The following is a 12,861-nucleotide window of genomic DNA, read 5'->3' as shown; positions in this document are numbered from 1 at the left end:
AAATCCCCCCCTTTGCTGGATACCTGCTGTCTTTGCAATACTCTTTTTTAGAGATACGTTGGCAAGTGCTGTTGGCAGGGTTCCAACTGAGGCCACATTTTTTCCTTGAGAGCATTGTTTCATTTTTTTTAGCTTGGTTTCCTATGGAAACAACATCCATGCAATTACGATGTCTGTGAATTTATTAGTTGATTTCTACCAATTTTAACAGGTAAACATAGGATTCAAAGCATATTTAATATCTTACCGCAAGTAGTTAGTAGTAGCAGTAGAGCAGAAAAAAGGAGACATCCTCTAAATGTCCCGTCTGCGACAGAAATTCAGTCTGTCTTTATGCATTATTACATGTAAGAAAATGACATGGAAAAGAGACCTTTTCCCCAGATGTCCCCAAATGCAGAGGAAACTTCAGGTGAAGATTACACTTTCTCAGAGAGAAAATCAACCAGTCACAAGATGCAAACTGTAGTAATCCAGTCTATGTTGGATTCAGGACCCTCTAAGATTGCCAGTATTGTTCATTATCCCACTTCTGCATAAACGAACTCTCTTTTAGCTCTTTTTCAACAGCCTCAGTTACTTATATTGGTCTGAGACAAATCATCCTAGATCTTATGAAGAGGTACCGAGATTTTTTTTCCACTCTAGTGGACATTGTTTTATGCTAAGCAACATGGAATTTAGTGGGGTTTTAGAGAGAAAGAGAAGATCTTAGCAAAGTAAAAAATAAAAGGGAAGAAAAGTGGATGCAATTAAGTTTTTACCTTAGAAATTACAGAGAACATGAAGAGGAGCTGACAGAAATTCATCCTTTACAATATTATTCTTGTACTGTAGCAAAGGAAGCAATCTCTTTTATGAAAGTTACTTACCTGCAACATCAACTTCAGAGGGCTTAACATCTACATCTATCGGAGGACATAATGGGCAGATTTGATAAATATTGCTCACTGAAAAGGAATGAGATACATGAGAGCTGTATGATTTGTAGCTGAATGTGGCTACCCACAAAGCTTTTGATGCGTATGTCATACACTGGAGATTAAAAGTGAAATTCTGTGACTATGGGATCATGCAAGCTTCTTGACAACTGATCAAATGGTCTGTGACTTGCCTAGCAACAAAGTTAAAACTAAAGATATCATAATAATTTCTCACAGAAATAGTAAAAAACCACATAAAAATCCTTTTAGGAACATTCTTGGAAAACTATAGCAAATGTCTGAAGAGACCATCACAGTGACAGTGCCTTAGGAGCAGAAAGACAAGATGTATATTGTCCATCTGTGGTAGGAAAGAATAGACATGGGAGGGATTATAGATGTCATAGCATGAAATAATGCCTTGCATATGGTAAAGAATATGTGAATTGTAAAGTGGAAAAAAATCACTTTGGGCCATATGTTCCCCTCTGGCATTAAACTGCATGGGAGAACAAAATAATCCAAAAATCATGTGATTTTTGAAGCGTAGCCATTCAACTGCATTCTCCTGCTGCCTTTGTACACTATGCAGACCAAGATTCAGACGTGCTGTATGAGAAGTTGCACAACACTTTGAACAGTGCTGAAGAAAGTGAAGCACGGCCCCACTCATCTCCTTGTTCAAAACTTCCTCATGCTGGAACTGGCAAGGAAACAAAAGAGCAAGGGTGGGCAGGGCAGGAATCCCAATACTCAGTTCAGAGTTTTGGTAGAGTATGAGTCAGGCAGACGGGATGCCATCCTAGCCTAAATAAAGGCAGTGGTAAAACTGCCATTGTCATAACAGGGCCAGAATTTCTGTCTCTCATTTTATTATCTTTGACACACCCATCTTCCTGGAACAACTGTGCGGCTGCTGCTGAGGCATCGCCCTGGGCTCCCGGTGCCGCTGTACCACACAGCTCTCCTGTCAGCATCTGGAGATACAACAGGACATTGAGTGATTCATGTTCAGAGCGGTACCACCTGTACCCCACATTTAATGCAGGTAGACTTTAGGCAGTGTCAGGAGTAGGACACTGTGGGGAGCTGCTCATTTGTCAGCTCTTCCTTTCCTGTCACATCTTCTAAAAAAACCCCAAAGTCTATTGGCCATGTTTTTACAGAAAAGGGAGTACAGTTACTTTTCTCCTTGGAGCAAAACCACTTGAATTCCTTAGTTTTGCTGCTTTCCTTACCATGCAGTTGGAGAGATGGGAACATACACCTGGGAAACCTGGAAGGAGTGCTTTGTAGGAGCTCTATTCAAAATCCACATGTTAGAAGAAGATAGGACATGTGACAGTTCTGCTTACACAGGAAGAAGGCAAAAGTATAACAACACGTCCAGCTATGAGGGAAGCTGGGTAACATGACATCATTTAGAAATAAGGAAAGTGCATTGAATGATAAGGCTAGATAGAGGAAAAAATTAACACACTGAGGTGATCTGAAACAACAGAAGACTATAACATGAAAAATAAAGAACTTATAATTAGGGCCTCTTACATTCTCTACTTGTGGAATATTCCTTCCCCACAAATTATTTTCTACCACAGACATTTTCATTTCTCTTCCCTGGGCATTTGTGATCTACTTCTTGTTTTCTAACTGATGATGGTTATTACATTGGCTAAGTCTAATTTCTCACACATGAAGAAATAAAGTCTTCATTGACTTTCAACTGCCTGGGTATGGGCCAGACTAAGAGGTGGGTTTCATGTGGGAGCAAGTACAGAGAATCAAAACATCCAGACTGACTGCAAAGGCTTTTCAGTCCCTTTGGTAATGATGGGTAAAGGAATTAAGGAACTGAATGCCAAGGGTTGTAATCCCCTACATATAGGGAAGAAAGCTGAGAGAAGAAATGCAGTAACAGATGTAGAAGAACAGGGTGTTGGCAAATTCAAAAACTATTAAAAGATCTGATCAGAAGAGAATATGACATGCTTGGCATTAAACACAAAAATTGCAAACCTTTTTAATTGCATTAAAGTTCTTCCATATTTACTTAATGACACATCTGAAAATTATCTAATTAAAATAGGGTATTCTGAGAAAATAAGAGAGTTCTGAATCTCTGCAGAAGGCTGGTGCTGCCTGTTTACTGAAAGCAGTAGCATTCCAGCGCACTTTTGGATTCCTGTCTATGGCAGGTAGTGACAGTGGGTGTCTGAGTGACATATAAAAGGACTATACTGCTTAGAGACCTCAACACCAGGATTTCTCTTTGTCACATTAATTCCTGCAGATGGAGGTTTGCCGTGACCTGGATATATTTTAACACAAGTGGTAGATTTTAGAAAAAAAACAAGAGCCTTTTTGGTTCCACACTACACAGGCAGCACCTGAAGCAGAGTGAGAACAGCAACCTTAGTACCCCACAGTGAGTACTAAACAGGTGAAGCAGAGTGGATATGCTGAGACAAACAGGAAGAGATTCAGTGAAGGGAGTGATAGAATATCTGGAAGTTGTTATGTATCCTCAGCAATCCATTCATTACGTAAGTTAAGTACCAGATGTCAAAAGGAGAAGAAATAATGTGAGATTATGGAAAAGTTGGAATTAAAATGTGGATTCTGAGAGCAATGGATGGATAATGAGAGCATTAAAATGAATACAATATCTACACATATTTAGAGACTTTTGCCTGGCATGAGTTCTTCAGAAAATCCTAATGGACAACTGCAGATAGATTTAAAAGGGCGCAGATTTCCACAGTTAACAGAATGAACGAGGGAACTTGTACAGCCAACACAATGTCAATATTAATGATGTAAAATGATGTAAAAAATGATGAACTGTGCATAGTAAAATGTTTCCTAGGGGAGGAAGTAAGGGAGTAATAGGTCCTAAAACATGGCTTCAGTAAATGATAACTTAAATAGGAAATGCTCCAGAGAGTCAGTAAAAAAGCCATGGAAAGCAAAGATATGTTATAAAAGAAAGCTAAAACCAAATTACAAGGCAGTGATATAAAATAAATGTCACAGCACCATGCAAAATATATGGAAGCAATTGAAGCAACTACTGTTTTCATGCAACAATTCAGCCTCATACATGTATTTATATTCTTTCAGATGATCATAATAGCTCCAGATGTATCTAAGAATAGGTATGGAGTACTTCTTGAGTTTAGGATAAAGGAGCATGGAAAACTTGCCTGCGTAAAAGCAAAACCAAAATTATGTTTAAAACCTGTTGGATATTTTTTTTTACTGAGATTGCACAGTATTCTCAATGCCAGAAGGCTTAAAACACTTTATAAATAAAATTGAAACATCATTTCTAAATTATGTATGTTCAGTTGCATATGTAAAATGTAGATTTAAGCATTAATTTGAAGGTACCATCTTGGTCAATATAATATACAGCTGACTAATCGGCTGTTTGTAGATTTTCATATGGTTATAACAAATAACAGGTGTACACTAGGTTGCAAATGTACATGTATGATACTGAAAACTTCATTTGAGTGATTAGTAATAGCTACTGTAGACGTTAACTGGAAAAGTTTCATCCCTATATTTGTCTAGATGGTTTTCCAAATAATTTAATTTAGATATGTGAATGATTAGTATTTCTAAAAACTGGTCTTAACGTTCATCTGAATTTGGACACTTGGAAGATAAGGAACACATTACAAAAGGCTCATTTGAAAACTTTGGCTTGCCTATCTTCCCCGTTTTACTTCTTAAAGCTTGTAGTAAAGTTAATTCTGTTTCCCTGGGTACCAACACACAAAGAAAGGCCTATACTCCTTTTTGACCCCTTATAGTGCCTTACCTCAACTGCTGTGTTTTCTTATTTCTGCTGTAAATGAGGTTGCTGACTTTAAAATTATAATCTTCCTTTTATTACCTAACATGGTCTCATTCAGTTCTCCTATTCGTGCCTCTTTCAGCATACCTCTAAGATGTACTCACCTGTATATATGCTCACTTGTTTCTGCTTATGACAACTTTTAAATTACATAGTCACATACTGCTTTTTTCTCCAGAATGAGTAGCAAAGTGGCATTTAATTATTTGCCTGACTGGCTCTGCAACACAGATAATTCTCTTTTAGCACATCTTCTGTTCGTTTATAGTATATAATAGAAGTCATCTGGCATTTAATTCATTAACATGCTTTTGCTATATAATTTGCAGCTTTTGCTATATATATAATTTGCAGCTTTATTATCTCTAACAAAATACCATTCACAGTAACAATGACATCATTCTGAAAAAAATCTAGCAAGAAGAGGACAAAGGATGGGCCAGGGAGAGCACTGGAATAGAATTCCTACTTCGCTCTTCTATAACATTTTCCATCATCATCCTTCAAAGATGAATCATTATCTCCATTTGCCTATGGGAGAAACTGAATCACCTGAAGAGGAAGTGATTTGCCATACAGCAAGTCAGTGGTAGAGCCAAGACCAAAGAACAAGGCTCTTCATTTCCTGCCTGGTGCCCTCATGACATTAACTCAGTTTACAGTTCTGCCACAGTCTTCTTTATGACCTTAGGTGAGTCATTTGGGTCCTTTATTCTGCAAACACTGAAGTGCATGTTCATTTATGCTTTTTTTTAAGATCACAACTGGAGGAAAATCCTCCACTAGTATATTTGGCCACATATATAAGTGGGTCATTCTTTCTCACAGGTTCTTTGCAGGGCAGAATTTTTTTATTCAGCACACTATTATATGAAGTAATTTTTTTTTCCCCTGCTGTGTTTATTTTTTCCCAGGAAGTTTTCACAAGGACTAATTTTAGCCAGCAGAAACCTGTGTCCATAGATTATGTAAAGTGGTTAAGTTAGAGGAGCCCCTATTCTGTTGCTATGGCCCCCAATTCTTTAGCTTTGCAAATGCTATTTTCCTTTTCCATAGACATCTGCAGCACAACTGTCTGCACTCCAGATGAAGTCATGGTGTGGATGAGAGGAGAATTCACTCCTCCACCTACTGCTCCCTAAGCAGTGTGGATGAATAGCTGAGAACACCACCTTCTTTCCCCTGCACTACTTCATCCCGTATGTACATAGAGTGCCTCCAAACATCCTCTAGGATTCCTTGTAAGAACACTTCTGCACTGTTCCACAAAGCCTCATGTGGTCCCAAGGATTCATTTCAGTATTTGGCTCTAAATTTGTTGGTATTTTGCTATTATCACTTTCTGTGTTCCCTCTGCTTTCTCCTATTCCTTTTACTTATCTCTTTTTGATACTTTCTCCTATCGCTACTGTGTCTTCTCATTTTTTCATTTCTGTGTGGGTTTTTTTTAACTTTTTATGCTTTTTTTTTCCCAAGAAAAGGAAAGTGTTCCATTCTAGCCCAACCTGTCATAGAGGCATGGAGAGGTGAGCTGGAGAGCTGGCAGAAAGCATTGCTCTTGTCTGGCTATGCAGGGAGAGGACAAGGGCTTTGCTGCTGTGAGGATTTCCCAGAAGTAATATTGGAGCTGGTCCAACAATTTACAGTAAAAGGACTGCAGCTCTAATGCAAGTTCAGCAAGGTGAAGGCCATCTTTTTTCAGGTCAGGTACAATAACCAGGAGTGGCTTGTCAGATGTATCTCTGGTCTGAGAAATTAAATAACATCTTTGGACAGGATGCTACATGGTACATCCTGGACTTAAAGGATCCAGCCTTCATCTGAAGTCTAACATGGAAGAGGAGAGACAGATCTCTGGTCTTTAATGAGCTTGCAGAGTTAAGAAGAAAAGGTCCCACAACTGAAGGACATTACTGTGGGGTCAGGGCATGAGTTTCTTGGCATCACTAGCTCCATTCTCCAACCAAGATGCCCAGCAGTGTTGACAAAGGAGACTGGCTCTGAAGAACACTTTGCTTACATTTGGGTCCACCTAAGAGGAGTACTAGGGGAAGAATGTGTATTGCGGTTATAGCCACCTTTTCCTGAGCAAAGGACAGACATCTTAGATGCCTTTCAAATGTAAAATATAAACTTCATTTTTTTCTCTTCAGTGAATGATGGCTCTTCTTTTAAACATTATTAGATGAATGAAATAAACCTAAGTTTTCAAGACATTAGCCTTGGATCAAAGTCAGGGATGTAATTCTAAACTGTATTCTTTGTGGCTAAGTCTACACTGCTCTTCACATTGCTGCCAAACACTACCAAGATCCTAGGCTAGAGTGCCATGTCTACACCCATATTAAAGGTTGTTTAGGACATCACCAAAAAATCTCATCAAGTATATTCAACATGCCTGCATCCTGCATGTCACTCACAGGTATTTCCTTAAGTAAGAAAGGTACAGGAATGCAGGAAATGAGGCATATTCACGTTTTCAGAGTTCTGTGGATTTCAGCCAGACAGGATCCTTTCCCAGTATTTTCCTGTGATTAAGGATGCATGTCTATTTTTTATCATTCCTTAGACCTTGAAAGTATTTGCAAGGGATACCTACTAATAGGAAAGTAGCTGCTCAAAAGCCAGACTAAGTATTCCCATGACTTTTGGACACAATATGCTGGTTAGGGTATTATACATATGTAGAAGTACCTCCGCCAGTTCTGGGGAGCAAATGTGTGTTTTATCTAGTCAGAGTTTCTGTATGTTAGGAGTAGTGAACCAAGATGAAAAACACTCTGCCTGACTACCAAGTTCAGATTCACATTTCCCTTTTCAAATTCAGACAAAAACTCTGGATGTAATCTAGTGCAATGCTTCAGAAAATGAGTAACACAACTGATTTGTCAGACACTTAGAAATGTCTATTACAGTATGCACTAGTCTTCTAGCAACAATTACTCTGAGACATAAGATAAAGGGGCAAGAAGGTTTTAGCGACCAACAGCAGAATGACATTTTGATACTGTCCCACTTAGGAGATTTACCCATTCTCTCTGAATAACTTCAGGATGGGCCTCTCAACCACTCATCAGCATTCACAATTTCATACCTGCCTCTCTGTAACTACAATGTTTCCACTAGTTTCCTGAAAAAAAAAAAAAAAAAAAAAGGCTGGAAGCCAAAAATTGACTACTATAATAAACATCAACTTTTAGCCACTATTATTTCTTTGTTTCATTCCTAAAGCCCTTGTGTCTATTTTTTTTTTCCTATTTTTTTTTTTATTATTATTACTTCTTTGTCACACTTTGTCACTCTTGTCTTCTGATTGTTGGCATTCTTTTTAAAGCTCAGTTCCAGGGGAGCTGGATAGCTGGGGTTCAGGTTCTAAAAGAAATATACCTAACTATTCTGCTCCCTGAGAAAAAAACTGAACACATAAAGCAAATTTTAGTGAAAGGCTCATACGTAAATAGTCTTTTTTAAATAAATATTTTTTTTTAATCAAGTCTTAAGGATTTGGAGTTCTGCTTGGTGGGTTTTTTTAAACATATAGAGTCAGCAGTAATGCCTCCAACAGTCCCATTATATATGGCCAGTGCCCAGGAATACGGACATAATGAAGTGAGCCAGGCATTATATAATGTGATCAGGGAGAACGCCCAATTGAGAATAAGCCATTCTGTGGATCAGTATAGGTTATACAAAAGGCAAAGTATTAACTGCAGGAGTGAATTCTGTTGCCTTATGAAGACACAGACTTATGAACTAAGACGGTTTGCTTTTAGTGACAAGAACTGCACAGTCATAGCAGGTCATCACACATTTTGTGGGAGTGGAACTACTGGGGAACACTTAGGCAAGAACTGCAATCTGGAAACACATGGCCTCTTTGTGGGACGTAGGCTATCTAGCATGCTGTGTTCACGCTGTTGCAATATGCAAGCAGTTCAGCACCACATGGGAAGCGTGAGTATTAGATACCTTGTGGGTGCCCACATCTTAGCCACAAATAAGCAGCAATGCAAAGGCAAGAGACAGCATAAGCCTTTTGAACATTAACAGGATGCCCTCAGGAAAAAAAAGCATATCAACAAAAGATGTATCAGCAAAACACACAGGCTCACATGCAGAATGACACGGCCAATATATAAACAAATGGTACGTATTAGTACCGTTACAATGCTGTTTAATAAAGATGGATTCATTCTCGTTACAAAAACTCGCATGGAAGTTGTAAAGAGGAGAAATAAGAAAAGAGGGATGTGCAAGTGAGTCTGTTCACACAGAACTGTCATGGTGGCAGCAACTGTAATATTTAAACATTAGTTTTCTTAGTAAAAAGCCTTTTAAGTTTTATAAGCAGAAAGTTATTTCATGTTCATCATGTAGTATTTGAAACAACTGGATAAACCAGGGTAAGTTTAAAAATAGATTAATACAGTTTGTTTTCATAGTGAAGAGTGATTTCTTCCTATGCATACTGTCTTAAAAGTAAATGTACTAGTTTCTGGAGTTCTGTGATTGTGTGACAATCACCACTTTTACTGAAAAAGAAAGAAAAAGCACATTCCTACTCTTCACTAACTTTCATATTCATGATCATCACGTTACTAACAGAATGCGAATGTGATTTGAGCATATCTTAAGGCTCAAAAATCAAAAGGTAAGAGGAAAGACACCAGCATTTACAGTACTGCAAGTTTTACAAGAGGATCATATTTGTTTTAGATGTGGTTCATGATTTCTCAGTGTTTCCGGTATGCGAGTTGTATAGAGACTGGGTTGCATGAGTTGCTAGAGGAAACTGCAGTAAGAGACATACTAACCCTAGAAAGGCAACTGTCATTCATAGATTCTAAGAACTTACAAAAATGCATAAACATCACACAAACTTGGAATCAGGAAAGAAAGGTAAAAGAGGTATTAAGATACAACTTCGAATCCCAGTCCAATGAGGTCGACAGAATTATGTTGCTAACTTCCAAAAGACCACTTTTTCATCCAATGGTAGAACTTGCAGTTTCCCGAGAACAGCAGTCATTTAAGGATGAGAGGGAAAATATAACCCAAAATGTCTTATTCAAAAAAACCCCACCATTTTTTTTCCTGATGAAGAGCAGTCTTCACACTCCCTGCAGTCAACATTTACCTTTAAAAAAGTATCTACTTCCAATATCTACTTAAAAATTTACTACGTGAATGTATCAATACTAATGAGGCATTTATATTATTGATACTAATGTATACTATTAAAGAAATGTGGAGATTTTGAATTGGTAGTAGAAGTATCCTTACTTCAGTATCAACCAGAAGAGATATTTTTGAAACATTCAAAAATATTTTGGCACACAGATTTTAAAGCATGACTTGGAGTATGCAGACTTTTCAGTCAGTTGTTCTGTGTATCGACATGCTACAGTTTTGCAGGAGATGATTCAATTGTTAACAGTTTATAGTATTTACTGCTCTCCTGCTGCTGCTGTAACAGACAGAACATATGAGTTGCATTGATGAGATGACAGGATCTTCACCTCTTGCAGGACACCACACATTTTTCTAAGAGAAGGAAGGTGCCCAAGCGGGCACTAGCCAGAAGTGCGCTTGCCAGAATGGTATCTGCTCTGGGACTGACTGCTGCTGGTTTGGCCAGTGTCATGGGCAGCTGGAGGTAAATGCTGCATGGGGATAGGGGGATCTTCAAAAACGTGTCCCAGATAGATTGCTGGTGGAAGGTGTGTGTTCCTTCTCACTGAGGAGGAGGAGGAGGAATGGAATGTTGGAAGCATTTCTCGTGGCACTTGGGATATCAATTAGCTCCTACAGACTGGGAGATAGGTCAGAGCAGGTACATTTACGTTAGCAGTATAATGTGCAATTGAGTTAATACCGAGTACTATCTTCCTTACAGCTGGAGTTCTGTGCATTTCTCCAACGCACAATCCTGCTGTATGTGAAATGGTTCCTCTGCCAGGGAAACAAGGAGGCTGTGCACAGGGGTGCCATGTAGCGAGCACCAGCAGTACAGACCATAGTCTATTACTGCTCAGCCTCACAAAAGTTGTGTTAAACGAGGCTTAGATGAACAATAGGATGGGTTCTGCATTTCCAGGTGTGGTTGGTCAGAAATGGAGGGTGGGGTACAGGAGTTAATCATCACCATTCATCATCATCATCATCATGAAAGATTGCTTCAAGCCACTCTTCTGGGTCTGTAGACTTGGCTTGATCTTAAGCATATAGCCGCCTTAGAGTTACCTTAATTCCTGCTCTGCAAATGTTACTCAATAACAAGTTTAGCAACTTCAGTTTTGACATTAGCAGGGCATATCCACAATATCCTCACTGCAGCAGACTGTGAGGGGGAACGTACAACTGTTCCTGCAGTTGGATCTTGTTTCTGGACCACTTCTGCACATGGTGTTATAAGGGCAGTCAGAGTTAGGTCAAAATGGAAGTTCAGCCTCCTGTATTTATGATGGAATAAGCAGCAGGTAAGCCCAGGGTTGTGTCATTTGGGGTGAATAGACAGACAAATGGGTCAGAAGGTGATTTGAAGCCTCTACATGAGGTTCTGTGGCCAAAGGGCCAATCCAGAACGGCCAGCGCATGCCTCAGGCTTTGAGAAATGCCAGCACGACATCTCTTTATATTGGCACAATCGTTTTGACAAGTACACATTTCCCTATATAGTTAGACAGATAGTTTCAACTGTAATGTATGTGAAAGACTGTATTTTCCCAAAGAAAAGAGCAAAATACATGCAGGCAATTGCAAACTGAATGAGGGTGGTGCTCAGTCGCTGACAGTGAGGACACAGCCTCCCAGAGCATTCATGCCGTTACACTTCACGTGTCTCCTCACAGCTGTGATGTCCCGATGCTGGACTTCTGAAAGGGAAAAGTTCACCCAGCACGTTGGGGGAAGCAAGCACAAGCCCTGGGGAAGAGCCCACCACAGGTATGCGTGTGGGCTCTCTGCATTTCTTCAGCCATCGCCAGGCTAACTTTGTAACCTGGAAACGGAGTTCACAGATGTTCATAGAATCATCTAGGTTGGAAGAGACCTTGAAGATCATCCAGTCCAACCATTGACCTAACACTGACAGTTCCCAACTACACCATATCCCTAAGTGCTATGTCAACCCGACTCTTAAACACCTCCAGGGATGGGGACTCCACCACTGCCCTGGGCAGCCCATTCCAACACCCAACATCCCCTTCTGGAAAGAAATGCTTCAGAATATCCAGTCTAAACCTTCCCTGGTGCAACTTGAGGCCATTCCCTCTTGTCCTGTCGCTTGTTACTTGGTTAAAGAGACTCATCCCCAGCTCTCTGCAGCCTCCTTTCCGGGAGCTGTAGATGGCGATGAGGTCTCCCCTCAGCCTCCTCTTCTCCAGACTAAACACCCCCAGTTCCCTCAGCCGCTCCCCGTACGACCTGTGCTCCAGACCCTGCACCGGCTTCGTTGCCCTTCTCTGGACACGCTCGAGTCATTCAATGTCCTTTTTGTAGTGAGGGGCCCAAAACTGAACACAGGAATCGAGGGGCGGCCTCACCAGTGCCGAGTACAGGGGTCAGATCCCTTCCCTGTCCCTGCTGGCCACGCTATTGCTGACACAAGCCAGGATGCCATTGGCCTTCTTGGCCCCCTGGGCACACTGCTGGCTCCTGTTCAGCCGGCTGTCAATCACCCCCCAGGTCCCTCTCTGACTGGCAGCTCTCCAGCCACTCCTCCCCAAGCCTGTAGCGCTGCTGGGGGTTGTTGTGGCCCAAGGGCAGCCCCCGGCATTTGCCCTTATGGAAACTCCCCCAGTTGGGCTCAGCCCATGGCTCCAGCCTGTCCAGGTCTGTCCGCAGAGCCTCCCTACCCTCGTTGTTCGATGTTCGGTCTGACATTCTCGCCGCAGTGTGTCCCCAATAACGAGGCGTTCAGCCAGCAATCACGTTTTAAGGGCTGTTTACGGTCGCGCACACAACATCGTGTTTCTGACCGGATCTTCCTTCCCAGCTCCCAGAGCGACCGCCTCTCGCGCCCGCCCCGCCGAGCCCGGCGCCCCCAGGCCCGCCGGGGGTACCCGTGTCGCGACC

At 40.8% G+C, this 12,861-nt stretch overlaps 2 protein-coding genes across 2 annotated transcripts in view; one reads left to right on the top strand and one right to left on the bottom strand.

Annotated features, from left to right (window-relative positions):
• The window catches only part of WIF1 (WNT inhibitory factor 1), a 55,482-nt gene extending 50,612 nt beyond the window's left edge, over nt 1–4,870 (bottom strand). The window contains exons 1-2 of the mRNA XM_026867978.1: nt 4,825–4,870; nt 873–950 (exon numbers count right to left, since the gene is read on the bottom strand). Of these exons, the coding sequence (XP_026723779.1) occupies nt 873–950; nt 4,825–4,870 (124 nt within the window). The remainder of the gene's footprint in view (nt 1–872; nt 951–4,824) is intronic.
• A 5,676-nt stretch (nt 4,871–10,546) lies between these two features.
• The window catches only part of LEMD3 (LEM domain containing 3), a 56,460-nt gene continuing 54,145 nt past the window's right edge, over nt 10,547–12,861 (top strand). The window contains exon 1 of the mRNA XM_026865188.1: nt 10,547–10,618. Coding sequence (XP_026720989.1) covers nt 10,547–10,618 — 72 coding nt within the window. The remainder of the gene's footprint in view (nt 10,619–12,861) is intronic.

This window comes from Athene cunicularia (genome assembly GCF_003259725.1).
Source record: "Athene cunicularia isolate RWA chromosome 1 unlocalized genomic scaffold, athCun1 chr1_part2, whole genome shotgun sequence".
NCBI classification, from domain to species: Eukaryota; Metazoa; Chordata; class Aves; order Strigiformes; family Strigidae; genus Athene; species Athene cunicularia.
The sequence above is the reverse complement of the archived record's forward strand: the minus strand, read 5'-3'. Positions and strand labels throughout refer to the sequence as shown.